Source organism: Bombina bombina, chromosome 2 (assembly GCF_027579735.1).
Source record: "Bombina bombina isolate aBomBom1 chromosome 2, aBomBom1.pri, whole genome shotgun sequence".
NCBI classification, from domain to species: domain Eukaryota; kingdom Metazoa; phylum Chordata; class Amphibia; order Anura; family Bombinatoridae; genus Bombina; species Bombina bombina.
In genome coordinates, this window is record NC_069500.1 from 1084248624 (window position 1) to 1084261595 (window position 12972).

The 12972-nt window shown below is 39.2% G+C and overlaps 1 protein-coding gene across 3 annotated transcripts in view; it reads left to right on the plus strand.

Annotated features, from left to right (window-relative positions):
- The window catches only part of LSM6 (LSM6 homolog, U6 small nuclear RNA and mRNA degradation associated), a 77578-nt gene extending 71661 nt beyond the window's left edge, over nucleotides 1-5917 (plus strand). For all 3 annotated transcript variants that reach the window (XM_053703712.1, XM_053703711.1, XM_053703713.1), the window contains one exon: nucleotides 5651-5917. In XM_053703712.1, the coding sequence (XP_053559687.1) occupies nucleotides 5651-5685 (35 nt within the window). In that variant the 3' untranslated portion in view covers nucleotides 5686-5917. The remainder of the gene's footprint in view (nucleotides 1-5650) is intronic.
- Nucleotides 5918-12972: the final 7055 nt, after the last annotated feature.

Genomic DNA, 12972 nt, shown 5'->3' on the forward strand with positions numbered 1-12972 from the left:
GCATGCTTACATAACAGGGCTAAATAGGCTGGTTGGCACTAATACAGGGCAATCGATTATTTATTCAATAAATATTTGTTGGTGACACTTTTCTTAAGCACTTTGGTGTTTTTACTGGGGTATTATCCACATGGCATAAATTTAGTCACTTAGAAGTGATTTTTGTAGGCCTCGTAACTCAGGAGTGGGAGGGGCCTAATTTCGCGCCTCAGATGCGCATTTATAATTGAAAGTGTTCATGCTGCTTCACATGGAGGGTCCAGCTGCTGTTTGAGGGCCCAAAAGAAGCTTTATTCCCCCAAATCTGATCCCTAAGGGCAGGTAGGGCCACAGCTGTAAGCTGTGGCAAGGTGCTGTAGTTCTTAACCGGTTGTTGGCTTTAGGCTGCTCCGGTTTGGGCATTAAGGGGTTAATCATTCTGAAACTTGTGGTGCAATCATATTAAAGCCTTAGGTACATACTGTAAAAATTTCAAAAAGATTGGTGCCTTTTTCACTGTTTTGTAAAATTGTGTGCTCTTTTTATTTCTTAAAGGCACAGTAACGTTTTTTTCAAATTGTGTTTTTTATTTGATTAAAGTGTTTTCCAAGCTTGCTTGTGTATACTACTAGTCTGTTAAACATGTCTGACACTAAGGAAAATCCTTGTTCAATGTGTTTAGAAGCCATGGTGGAACCCCCTCTCAGAATGTATCCCAATTGCACTAATACGTCTATACACTTTAAAGATCATATTGTTGCACTTAAAAGTGTGGCCCTAGATGATTCTCTGACTGAGTAGAATGAGGATAGTCCATCTACCTCTCCCCATGTGTCACAACCAGTTACTCCCGCTCAAGCGATGCCTAGTACCTCTAGTGCATCTACCCCTATTACTTTGCAACAACTAGCGACAGTCATGGATAATTCCCTTGCGGCCTTTCTATCCAAACTGCCAGTTTTCCCTACAAAGCGCGACAGCTCTGTTTTAAGAACAGATGATGAGCAGTCTGAAGCTTTGGTAGCCTTATCTGATGTAGAGGGGGCTGTTTCTTCACTTGCTAAGCGCACAACTATACCAATTGAAGACAGTTGTGCTTTTAAAGATCCTATGGATAAAAAGTTAGGTTTACTTAAGAAAATTTTTGTTCAACAAGGTTTCCTTCTCCAACCTATTGCCTGCATTATTCCGGTAACTACTGCAGCGGCTTTCTGGTTTGAGGCGCTGGAGGAATCGCTCCAGACGGAGACCTCATATGACGAGATTATGGATAGAATTAAGTCTCTAAAGCTGGCTAATTCTTTTATCACAGATGCCGCTTTCCAGTTAGCGAAGTTAGCGGCAAAAAATTCAGGTTTCGCCATTATGGCGCGCAGAGCACTTTGGCTCAAGTCATGGTCGGCCGATGTGTCGTCAAAATCCAAATTATTAAATATCCCTTTCAAGGGAAAGACCCTTTTCGGCCCAGAATTGAAAGAGATTATTTCAGATATCACAGGGGGAAAGGGCCATGCTTTCCCCCAGGACAAACCCTTTAAGGCTAGAAACAAAGCTAACTTTCGTTCCTTTCGTACCTTCAGGGGCGGTCCCGCTTCAGCCTCTACAGCGGCAAAGCAAGAGGGTAACTCTTCACCGCCCAAGGCAACCTGGAAGCCTTACCAGGGCTGGAACAAGGGTAAACAGGCCAAAAAGCCTGCAGCTGCTACCAAGACAGCATAAAGGGGTAGCCCCCGATCCGGATCTGGTAGGGGGCAGACTCTCTCTCTTCGCTCAGGCTTGGGCAAGAGATGTTCACGATCCCTGCGCATTAGAGATTGTTACCCAGGGATACCTTCTAGAATTCAAGGACTCTCCTCCAAGGGGAAGGTTCCACATTTCTCGTCTGTCTACAGACCAGACAAAGAAAAAGGCGTTTTTACGCTGTGTAGAAGATCTACTTACAATGCGAGTGATCCACCCAGTTCCGGTTTTACTCAAACCTGTTTGTGGTTCCCAAAAAAGAAGGAACTTTCAGACCAATCCTGGATCTAAAAATTCTAAACAAATTCCTCAGAGTTCCACCGTTCAAGATGGAGACCATTCGGACAATCTTACCAATGATCCAGGAGGGTCAATATATGACTACCGTGGATCTAAAGGATGCGTACCTACATATTCCTATCCACAAAGATCATCACTAGTTTCTCAGGTTCGCCTTTCTGGACAAGCATCAGTTTGTGGCTCTTCCTTTCGGGTTGGCCACTGCTCCCAGAATTTTCACAAAGGTGCTAGGGTCCCTCCTGGCGGTGCTAAGACCGCGGGGCATAGCAGTGGCGCCTTACTTAGACGACATCTTAATTCAAGCGTCGACTTTCCAAAGAACCAAGTCTCACACGGAGATCGTATTGGCCTTTCTAAGGTCTCACGGGTGGAAAGTGAACGAAGAAAAGAGTTCTCTCTCCCCTCTTACAAGAGTTCCATTCCTAGGAACCCTGAGACTCTGTAGAAATGAAAATATTTCTGACGGAGGGCAGAAAGTTAAAGCTGTTAAATACTTGCGAGCTCTTCATTCCATTCCTCGGCCATCTGTAGCTCAGTGCATGGAGACAATCGGACTAAAGGTAGCGGCAATGGACAGACCACTGCAGCTATGCATGCTCAAACAGTGGAATGGGGATTATGCAGATTTGTCTCCTCAAATTCAGCTGAACCAGGAGACCAGAGATTATCTTCTCTGGTGGTTGTCTCAGGACCACCTGTCTCAGGGAATATGTTTCCGCAGACCAGAGTGGATCATTGTAACGACCGATGCCAGTCTGTTAGGCTGGGCAGCGGTCTGGGACTCCCGGAAAGCTCAGGTCTTGTGGTCTCTGGAAGAAACTCTTCTCCCGATAAACATTCTGGAACTGAGGGCGATATTCAACTCTCTTCAGGCATGGCCTCAACTAGCGGCGGCCAAATTTATCAGATTTCAGTCGGACAACATCACAACTGTAGCTTACGTCAATCATCAGGGGGGAACAAAGAGTTCCCTAGCAATGACGGAGGTAACCAAAATAATCAGGTGGGCGGAGGATCACTCCTGCCATCTCTCAGCAATTCACATCCCAGGAGTAGACAACTGGGAGGCGGATTTTCTAAGTCGTCAGACTTTTCACCCGGGGGAGTGGGAACTCCACCCGGAGGTATTTGCCCAGCTGACTCAGCTATGGGGCACTCCAGAGTTGGATTTGATGGCGTCCCGTCAGAACGCCAAACTTTCTCTCTACGGGTCCAGGTCCCGGGACCCCAAGGCGGTATTGATAGATGCTCTAGCAGCGCCTTGGTCCTTCAATCTTGCTTATGTTTTTCCACCGTTTCCTCTCCTCCCTCGTCTGGTTGCCAGAATCAAGCAGGAGAAGGCTTTGGTGATTCTGATAGTGCCTGCGTGGCCACGCTGGACTTGGTATGCAGACCTAGTGGACATGTCATCTCTCCCACCATGGACACTGCCAATGAGGCAGGATCTTCTAATACAGGGTCCGTTCAAGCATCCAAATCTAGTTTCTCTACGTCTGACTGCTTGGAGATTGAACGCTTAATTCTATCAAAGCGTGGTTTCTCTGAGTCAGTTATAGATACTCTGATTCAGGCTAGAAAGCCTGTCGCCAGGAAAATCTACCATAAGATATGGCGGAAATATCTTTGTTGGTGTGAATCCAAGGGTTACTCATGGAGTAAGATTAGGATTCCCAGGATATTGTCTTTTCTCCAAGAAGGATTGGAGAAAGGATTGTCAGCTAGTTCCTTAAAAGGACAAATATTTGCTCTGTCTATTCTTTTACACAAGCGTCTGGCAGAGGTACCAGACGTTCAAGCGTTTGCTCAGGCTTTAGTCAGAATCAAGCCTGTCTATAAACCTGTGGCTCCGCCATGGAGTCTAAATCTAGTTCATTCAGTTCTTCAAGGGGTTCCGTTTGAACCTTTACATTCCATAGATATTAAGTTGTTCTCTTGGAAAGTTTTGTTTTTAGTAGCTATCTCTTCTGCTCGAAGGGTTTCAGAATTATCTGCCTTACAGTGTGATTCACCTTACCTGGTGTTCCACGCAGATAAGGTAGTTTTGCGTACCAAGCCTGGTTTTCTTCCTAAAGTTGTTTCTAACCAGGAAATAGTTGTTCCTTCTCTGTGTCCTAATCCATCTTCAAAGAAGGAATGTCTACTGCACAATCTTGATGTTGTTCGTGCTTTAAAGTTCTATTTACAAGCAACTAAGGATTTCAGACAAACACCTTCCTTGTTTGTTAACTATTCTGGTAAGAGTAGAGGTCAGAAAGCTACTGCTACCTCCTTTCCTTTTGGCTGAAAAGCATCATCTGTTTGGCCTATGAGACTGCTGGCCAGCAGCCTCCTGAACGTATTACTGCTCATTCTACCAGAGCAGTGGCTTCCACATGGGCTTTCAAAAATGAGGCTTCTGTTGAACAGATTTGTAAGGCAGCGACTTGGTCTTCACTGCATACTTTTGCCAAATTTTACAAATTTGATACTTTTGCTTCTTCGGAGGCTATTTTTGGAAGAGAGGTTTTACAAGCAGTGGTGCCTTCCGTTTAAGGTACCCGTCTTGTTCCCTCCCTTCATCCGTGTCCTAAAGCTTTGGTATTGGTATCCCACAAGTAAAGGATGAATCTGTGGACTGGATACACCTTGCAAGAGAAAACAGAATTTATGCTAACCTGATAAATTACTTTCTCTTGCGGTGTATCCAGTCCACGGCCCGCCCTGGCATTTACGTCAGGTAAATTTTTTTGTTTAAACTACAGTCACCACTGCACCCTATGGTTTCTCCTTTTTCTTCCTAACCTTCGGTCGAATGACTGGGGGGTGGAGCTAAGGGGGGAGCTATATGGACAGCTTTGATGTGTGCTCTCTTTGCCACTTCCTGTAGGGAATGAGAATATCCCACAAGTAAAGGATGAATCCATGAACTGGATACACCGCAAGAGAAAGTAATTTATCAGGTAAGCATAAATTCTGGGTTTTTTTTTTAAGTCTGCCTGGTCTTGCTTGGATGAAAAATTATTTGCTTTCAGAAAATTCTTCAAGTTGCATAGCTATATATTGATGCTGGGAAATGTTTCAGCACTCAGTTAAACAACTTTCCTCAGATTGCTTCACTTAATTCCTTCAACATGATTACAAAATATATTTCAACTAATATCCTACTTCAAAGAGCCTAACCGGCACTTGCAGAGTACATTACTGATAAAAGCAGTAGCAAGACCATGCTAACAGAATTCATGTCAAATGTTACTGTTTAGAGGGCAAATACAATTTACATGTGTGTTAGGATGTTACCATTTATTTAAGACATACAGTGCTGCAATCGTTTTAAAAATGTACACAAATGGTATGTGTAGAGGATATTCATATAACAAGATGATTTGACTTTGTTGCTTACTACACTATTAACAAATTACAGTATTTTACTACTTTTAAATAAATGACTACATAAAGTTGTTGATGGACTTTGGACTATACTTATATAGAGAATTGTCCCTGTAAGTTCTACTTTCCAAACAATCAAGCAGCTGGAATGAAAACATTTTAAAACACTTTCTTTTGTTGGCAAAAATGTGCATGTATTTAGTTTTTTATTAAATATTCAAAAAGCAATGTTTGTAATATTTTCTTGTTCCCTCTCTACTTTCAGTTTTGTATATAAGCACACAGAAGAGAAGAATGTGACATTCCTTTATTTTTTATTTTTGTAAAAAGAGGCCAGCTGTTCAGACCGTGGAAGACCAATGTCTACATAATTTGCTTTCTGAAAAAAATGTTCAAGAACGAGGTGGTTTATGATTTGGTGAAAACTTAAAGCAATTTTTTTTTTAATGTGAAAGAGCTGTCAAGTTGTTTACTTTGTTTTACATTTGTAACTCAGTTCCTTGTATTTAAAAATAAACACCAATTATGGGAAGGTTTTTAAAGTCTTTATTTTGAGATTTTAATAAAAAATGAGAATTTGTAATGTGATATTAGTCTACTGCAAGAGTATCCAAATGCTGACTTTTAGGGCACAGACAGGCCAGAATATCAGTTTTGCTTGGAAAAACAGGCTCATTATTTATTAATGTTCATTTGCACATCGTGGTTTATTATAAATGTTAAATTAGAATTTCTTGCCGTCTATTTAATGAACATTTAACTACTCCTGGTTTCACGTGCTTATGTATAGCCTTTTTGATCAATAATATTTGTTACATCAGTATAACAAAAGTAAGTTTGTCTGGATAGTCCTTTTTCTTTCCTCCATTCCAAAAATTGTGTTTTTTTTTTTTTGATTTGTGTTTTTTTTATGAAACTTTGTGGATTAATACCTGATTAAAAGTGGATTTTTAAAATCTGCCCTCGATTTACCAGATGATTAGAGTCCCCTCCCATAGAATGGAGTCTTTGGACTCCATGTACTAAAGCGTCAATTTGCTCACTGACAGCGTGTCTGATCTACTCGCTAGAACTCGCAGTTAGCAAAACAATGCCCACTAGCCATATGTATTAAACAGCTAAAAAAATGGTTGCGTCTAATCTGCATTGAGCACAGGCGAATGATTCATACATCTGCCGCCTCGCTATTAGCGAATGTTCTATTATGTTCTTAAAACTTGTCAGTCATGTTTGTCCCACGTGACTGTAAGGTGTCAGACGTCACATTTGTTGCGGAAAGTTATTTCTGCACTATATAAAGTCTACTTTATGTAATTTTGTAGACAGTAAATGTATTATATACCTGAAGCATTTCAAGCTTATATATTTATTATTAAGTATGGTAACTTCAGGATCAGATTTGCACACAACCAAATAAAAGAAAATCCACACTTCTCACACCAGCAGAACCTGGTTTTTGTTGATATGGTACTGGACTCTTATGATTACTTATTCGATTGTTGTGCGCAGCAAACTTCCAGTCATCGAAAAAAAGAGTATCTAGATTCGTATAAGTGATGCTGTCAGTGCCCAGGGACCCAGAAAAAAAAGACGTTGACCAGATAAAGAGGTACTACGACATCAAAAGATTTGCCAAAGCAAAATTGTCAAAAGAAAAAAAATTCTTCCCGTGCTACCAGAGGAGGAACAGCTTATGCCGCCGATTTTAACTGATTACGAGCAGAGACTGGTGCAGCGTTTAGGCCCCGAGGTTATCAGCGGGATTACAGACGACTGTGATAGCGACCTAAGAGGTATAATTTTCAATAAATCTATTTTATTTAAAATTGTTTATTTACATGTTAATCCTATTAAAATTATCTAGTACTGTTAGTTTAGCCAATTTCGTCTTGGGTGAACATGTCGGAAAATCCATGTTATTTGGCAACATTTTGGGTCGTCTCACATATAGGCCTATCCTGCTCATATTTAATGTTGCATTTTCTATTTTTATCATTTGAACAATATTAAAAAGTAAAAAATTTAATCCATACTTTATAGAAAGTACCTCTATCACACATTCTACTTTTGATTTATCATTTATTTTATTTATTTTATTATTATTATGACCGGACACATGTAAATTTATGGAAATTTTTGCATTAAAGAAAAAAATATTTTTCCAAAAAATTTGAGTGATCCAAATATTATCTGTCACACATGACCAACCATTGTGCTAAGGAGAAGCTTTTGCTGCTTCGTACATGGAGCCTATTTCTATATGTTGAAAAATGTCTTAATTTCATAAGTGAATTACATTTTTTAAAGCTTCTTATAACCTCTTTAAAATTACATAAAAATTTTTATTCGGTATACATAAAAAAAAACAAAAAAAAAAAACATGGAATTCAGTTTAAATTTAGCATGTTCCACATTTAGGCCCTATATTGCTAAATTTTTATGACGCAGTCTGAATGTTTATATTCAACTAAAAATTCACTTCTATTGAAATTAAATTTTCTTACATCGTCGTTATTACCTTTTTATACACAGTACTATATCTCTTAATAAAAAAAATATAATACTAGATATGTTTTATATTTTTTTTTCTTTGTCATCCTATCCTTATTGGGCATCATTTTCATTTATTTGTATAGTATTTCAATTTTATGCAAAAAGTGCTTAAAGGGCCAGTCAACAGATTAATTTTAGTTTATAATGCAAATATATAAATACCGGTGTGTGTGTGTATATATATATATATATATATAATATATAATATATAATATATATATATATATATATATATATATATATATATATATATATATAATTTTTTTTTTTTTTTTTTTTTCAAGCAATATAAAATTATATTGAATCAAAAAAATGTGTTCTGTTTTTTAATTTATTATTTAAAACCAAAACCCTGGTTGTTCATATGCCAATTTATTTTAACTTGAAGGAAGCCAAAACTGATGAATGGCTTTTTACATTTTTTTTTTTATAAAATTCATATTGATATTTCATGTGTGTCATATAAATAACAATGTTCACATGCAAGTGGCTGTACCTAGGAGTAATCACTGGTTGGTAAAAATGCAAGTCTGTCTAAAGTATACACTCATTTTCATATAACTGCATGTAATAGACACTACTATAAAGAATAAGATGCACAGATACTGATATAAAAATCCAGTATAAAACTGTTTAAAAACCTACTTAGTAGCTTTCAGTTTAGCTCTGTTGAAAAGGCAGTTGGAAAGCCCACTGCAAGTGAGAAATAAGACACTCCCCCCCCCCCCCTCTTTTGCATATGAAAAGACACTTTACACAAACAGGAGCAAGCTGGAGAAGGTAGCTGACGGTATTCAAATAAAACTTTGGGGTTTGGTTAGGAGTCTGAAAATCAGAGCAATGTTATTTAAAAATAAGCAAAATTATACATTTAAAAAAAACTTTATGGGCTTTATAAATAGATCATCTACAAAACATTTATGCAAAGAAAAAATGAGTGTATAATGGCCCTTTAAATAACTGTCTAGTCTGTAGAGGCTTAGATCCAAGATAACACCTGAGTTAATTACATTTTTTCAATACGACAACTAAGTTGTAGACTGCATCTTTAACCCCTTAACGACCGAGGACGTGCAGGGTACGTCCTCAAAAAAAAAAAAAAAGGCAGTTAACGCCTGAGAACGTACCCTGCACGTCCTCTGTGTGGAAAGCAGCTGGAAGCGATCCTGCTCGCTTCCAGCTGCTTTCCGGTTATTGCAGTGATGCCTCGATATGGAGGCATCCTGCAATAACCTTTTGAAGCCATCCGATGCAGAGAGAGCCACTCTGTGGCCCTCTCTGCACCGGAGATCGGTGGCTTCCTTCGTTGGTGGGTGGGAGCAGTACCGGGAGGCGGGTGGCGGCCATCAATGGCCCTGGAGATGTGGAGGGGGCGGGATCGTGGGCGGGGATGCCCGGGGGCGTGCACGGGGAGGGAGCGGGTGGGAACCGCTACACTACAGAAAAAGGTTTAAAATAAATCGGTTAAAAAAGTACAAAAACGATAAACGATCAATGAGGTGGTGGGGGTTTGTGGTGGTGGTGGGGGGGGGTTTGGGGAAGCTACACTACAGAAAAAAAAAAAACCTAAGAAAAAAAAGCCCTTTTTTGTGCAAGCTGGGTACTGGCAGACAGCTGCCAGTACCCAAGATGGCCCCCAATAAGGCAGATGGGGAAGGTTACAGAGCTGTTTTGGGGGGGATCAGGGAGGTTGGAGGCTAAGGGGGGTCCTACACAGCAGAAGAATTTTTTTTATTTTTTTTTAAAAAACCTAAACCCCCCAAAAAGCTTTTATTTTAGTACTGGCAGACTTTCTGCCAGTACTTAAGATGGCGGGGACAATTGTGGGGTGGGGGAGGGAAGGGAGCTGTTTGGGAGGGATCAGGGGGTCTGATGTGTCAGGTGGGAGGCTGATCTCTACACTAAAGCTAAAATTAACCCTGCAAGCTCCCTACAAACTTCCTAATTAACCCCTTCACTGCTAGCCATAATACACGTGTGATGCGCAGCAGCATTTTGCGGCCTTCTAATTACCAGAAAACAACGCCAAAGTCATATATATCTGCTATTTCTGAACAAAGGGGATCCCAGAGAAGCATTTACAACCATTTGTGCCATAATTGCACAAGCTGCTTGTAAATAATTTCAGTGAGAAACCTAAAATTGTGAAAAATTTAACGTTTTTTTTTTTTATTTGATCGCATTTGGCGGTGAAATGGTGGCATGAAATATACCAAAATGGGCCTAGATCAATACTTTGGGTTGTCTACTACACTACACTAAAGCTAAAATTAACCATACAAGCTCCCTAATTAACCCCTGCACTGCTGGGCATAATACACGTGTGGTGCGCAGCGGCATTTAGCGGCCTTCTAATTACCAAAAAGCAATGCCAAAGCCATATATGTCTGCTATTTCTGAACAAAGGGGATCCCAGAGAAGCATTTACAACCATTTGTGCCATAATTGCACAAGCTGTTTGTAAATAATTTCAGTGAGAAACCGAAAGTTTGTGAAAAAATTTGTGAAAAAGTGAACGATTTTTTGTATTTGATCGCATTTGGCGGTGAAATGGTGGCATGAACTATACCAAAATTGGCCTAGATCAATACTTTGGGATGTCTTCTAAAAAAAAATATATACATGTCAATGGATATTCAGAGATTCCTGAAAGATATTAGTGTTCTAATGTAACTAGCGCTAATTTTGAAAAAAATAGTTTGGAAATAGCAAAATGCTACTTGTATTTATGGCCCTATAACTTACAAAAAAAGCAAAGAACATGTAAACATTGGGTATTTCTAAACTCAGGACAAAATTTAGAAACTATTTAGCATGGGTGTTTTTTGGTGGTTGTAGATGTGTAACAGATTTTGAGGGTCAAAGTTAAAAAAAAGTGTGTTTTTTTTCCATTTTTTCCTCATATTTTATAATTTTTTTTATAGTAAATTACAAGATATGATGAAAATAATGGTATTTTTAGAAAGTTAATTTAATGGCGAGAAAAACGGTATATAATATGTGTGGGTACAGTAAATGAGTAAGAGGAAAATTACAGCTAAACACAAACACCGCAAAATTTAAAAATAGCCTTGGTCCCAAACGGACAGAAAATGGAAAAGTGCTGTGGTCATTAAGGGGTTAAAGTTTTATCTAATTAGCATATGAGCAGACCAAGCTTTTTCTTTCAGTTAAGAATAATAAGAGAACAATGATCAGAAAAATATAGGTGGTTCTAAAGCCAACATAATATTGTAGATTGGAGTACACCTAACTACAAAGCAATACTCTAGATCTTAAACTTACAAATGAAATTTACATATCTTAACAGTATAATAGCAGTATACTACATATAGTGTGCACAAGGGAAAAAAAAAATCCGTAACCAGGGGCGGAACTACCATTGGTGCAGCAGGTGCAGTGTTAACCAAAGTTTAGAAACATTGTTATTACTTTTGTCTAGACTATTTATTTATTGTAACAAAATTTTATTTTCTTCTGCATCACTCTGTATTAAGTTGTATGTGATCAATGTAAATAATCTTAACTATGATGTTTACTAAATTGCACAAAATAAAGAACCACATTTTTATATATTTTTTTTAATTGGACCAAAAGATAAAATAAAGAAATGTAACGTATTAAATATTTTTAATATAGGTAGCATATTGTAAGAACACAATACAGAAAAAAAATAAGTCAATTGTCAAAATATTGATTGGAAACCATGTCCCTTGTGGCCATGCCATGTCTATTTGGGGTCTCCCTACAAATTGACTCGGGAAAATCTTCAAAGGACATGGGAATATCGTCCACAATGGGGCATCCTCTTTTGGTGGCAATATTGTGCAAAATACTGCAAACTAATATTATTTTAGCAACTTTCTAAATTGAATACTGCATTGCACCGCCAGATCTTTCCAGGCATCAGAATCTCATTTTCAGTAATCCAAATATCATTTCAATGACACCCCTGGTGGTTTTGTGTGACTCATTGAACTGAATATGTTTCCTGAGTTCGGGGTTACTATATGGTGTCAGCAGTCATTCATAACAAGGGTAACCAGCATCCCCTGTAATACAAAAACATACATATTAAATATGTTGTCAAAGTTTGTAATGCAATTTTGTTTTTAACATACAGATACTCGTCGACTTACGGCCATCCGTACTTACGACCATCGGTCGCACTGAAGAGGCGATACGTGCGCAAAGGCGGTACTTGCGACCATCGGTCGCAAAGGCGGTACTTGCGACCATCGGTCGCAAAGGCGGTACTTAGGTCCATCGGTCGCGCTGAGGGTGATGCTTATTTGCGTATGTGCGTAAAGGGGCAAGGCAGTGCTTGTGTGCGCAAAGGCGGTACTTACGACCATCGGTCGCAAAGGCGGTACTTACGACCATCGGTCGCACTGAGGGTGATGCTTATTTGCGTATGAGCGTAAAGGCAAGACAGTGCTTGTGTGCGCAAAGGCGGTGCTTGTGTGTGATGAGAAGTGACTGTAAGCAGCAGCCTTTGTATGGGTCTGACCATGTCGCAGTCCAAAAGGCCGGTACCGTGTAGTGGCAAAGAGGCTACAAAGAAGAGGAAAGCTCTTGATTTGGAGTTAAAAATGAAAGTAATAAAGCAGTATGACGAAGGTAAAAAAGTGAATGCGATTGCCCGTGATATGAAACTTTCGCATTCCACAGTTTCCAAAATCATTAAGGACAAGGAACGCATACGTGAAGCTGTAAAAGGTTCCGCTCCAATGAAATCAACAATAATAACAAAACAACGTCAAGGGCCCATTCATGAAATGGAGAAATTATTAATGTTGTGGATAGAAGATCAAATACAAAAACGTACACCCATAAGCCTTCTAACAATTCAGATGAAGGCTAAAAGTTTGTTTGAGACTTTAAAGGAGAAAGCTGGTGAGGATTACAAAGAGAATTTCCAGGCAAACACTGGATGGTTTAAACGTTTTAGAAGAAGATTCAGTCTGCATAATGTGCGGGTTTCAGGAGAAGCAGCAAGTGCAGATTCAGAAGCCGCTGCAAAGTTCATTGACA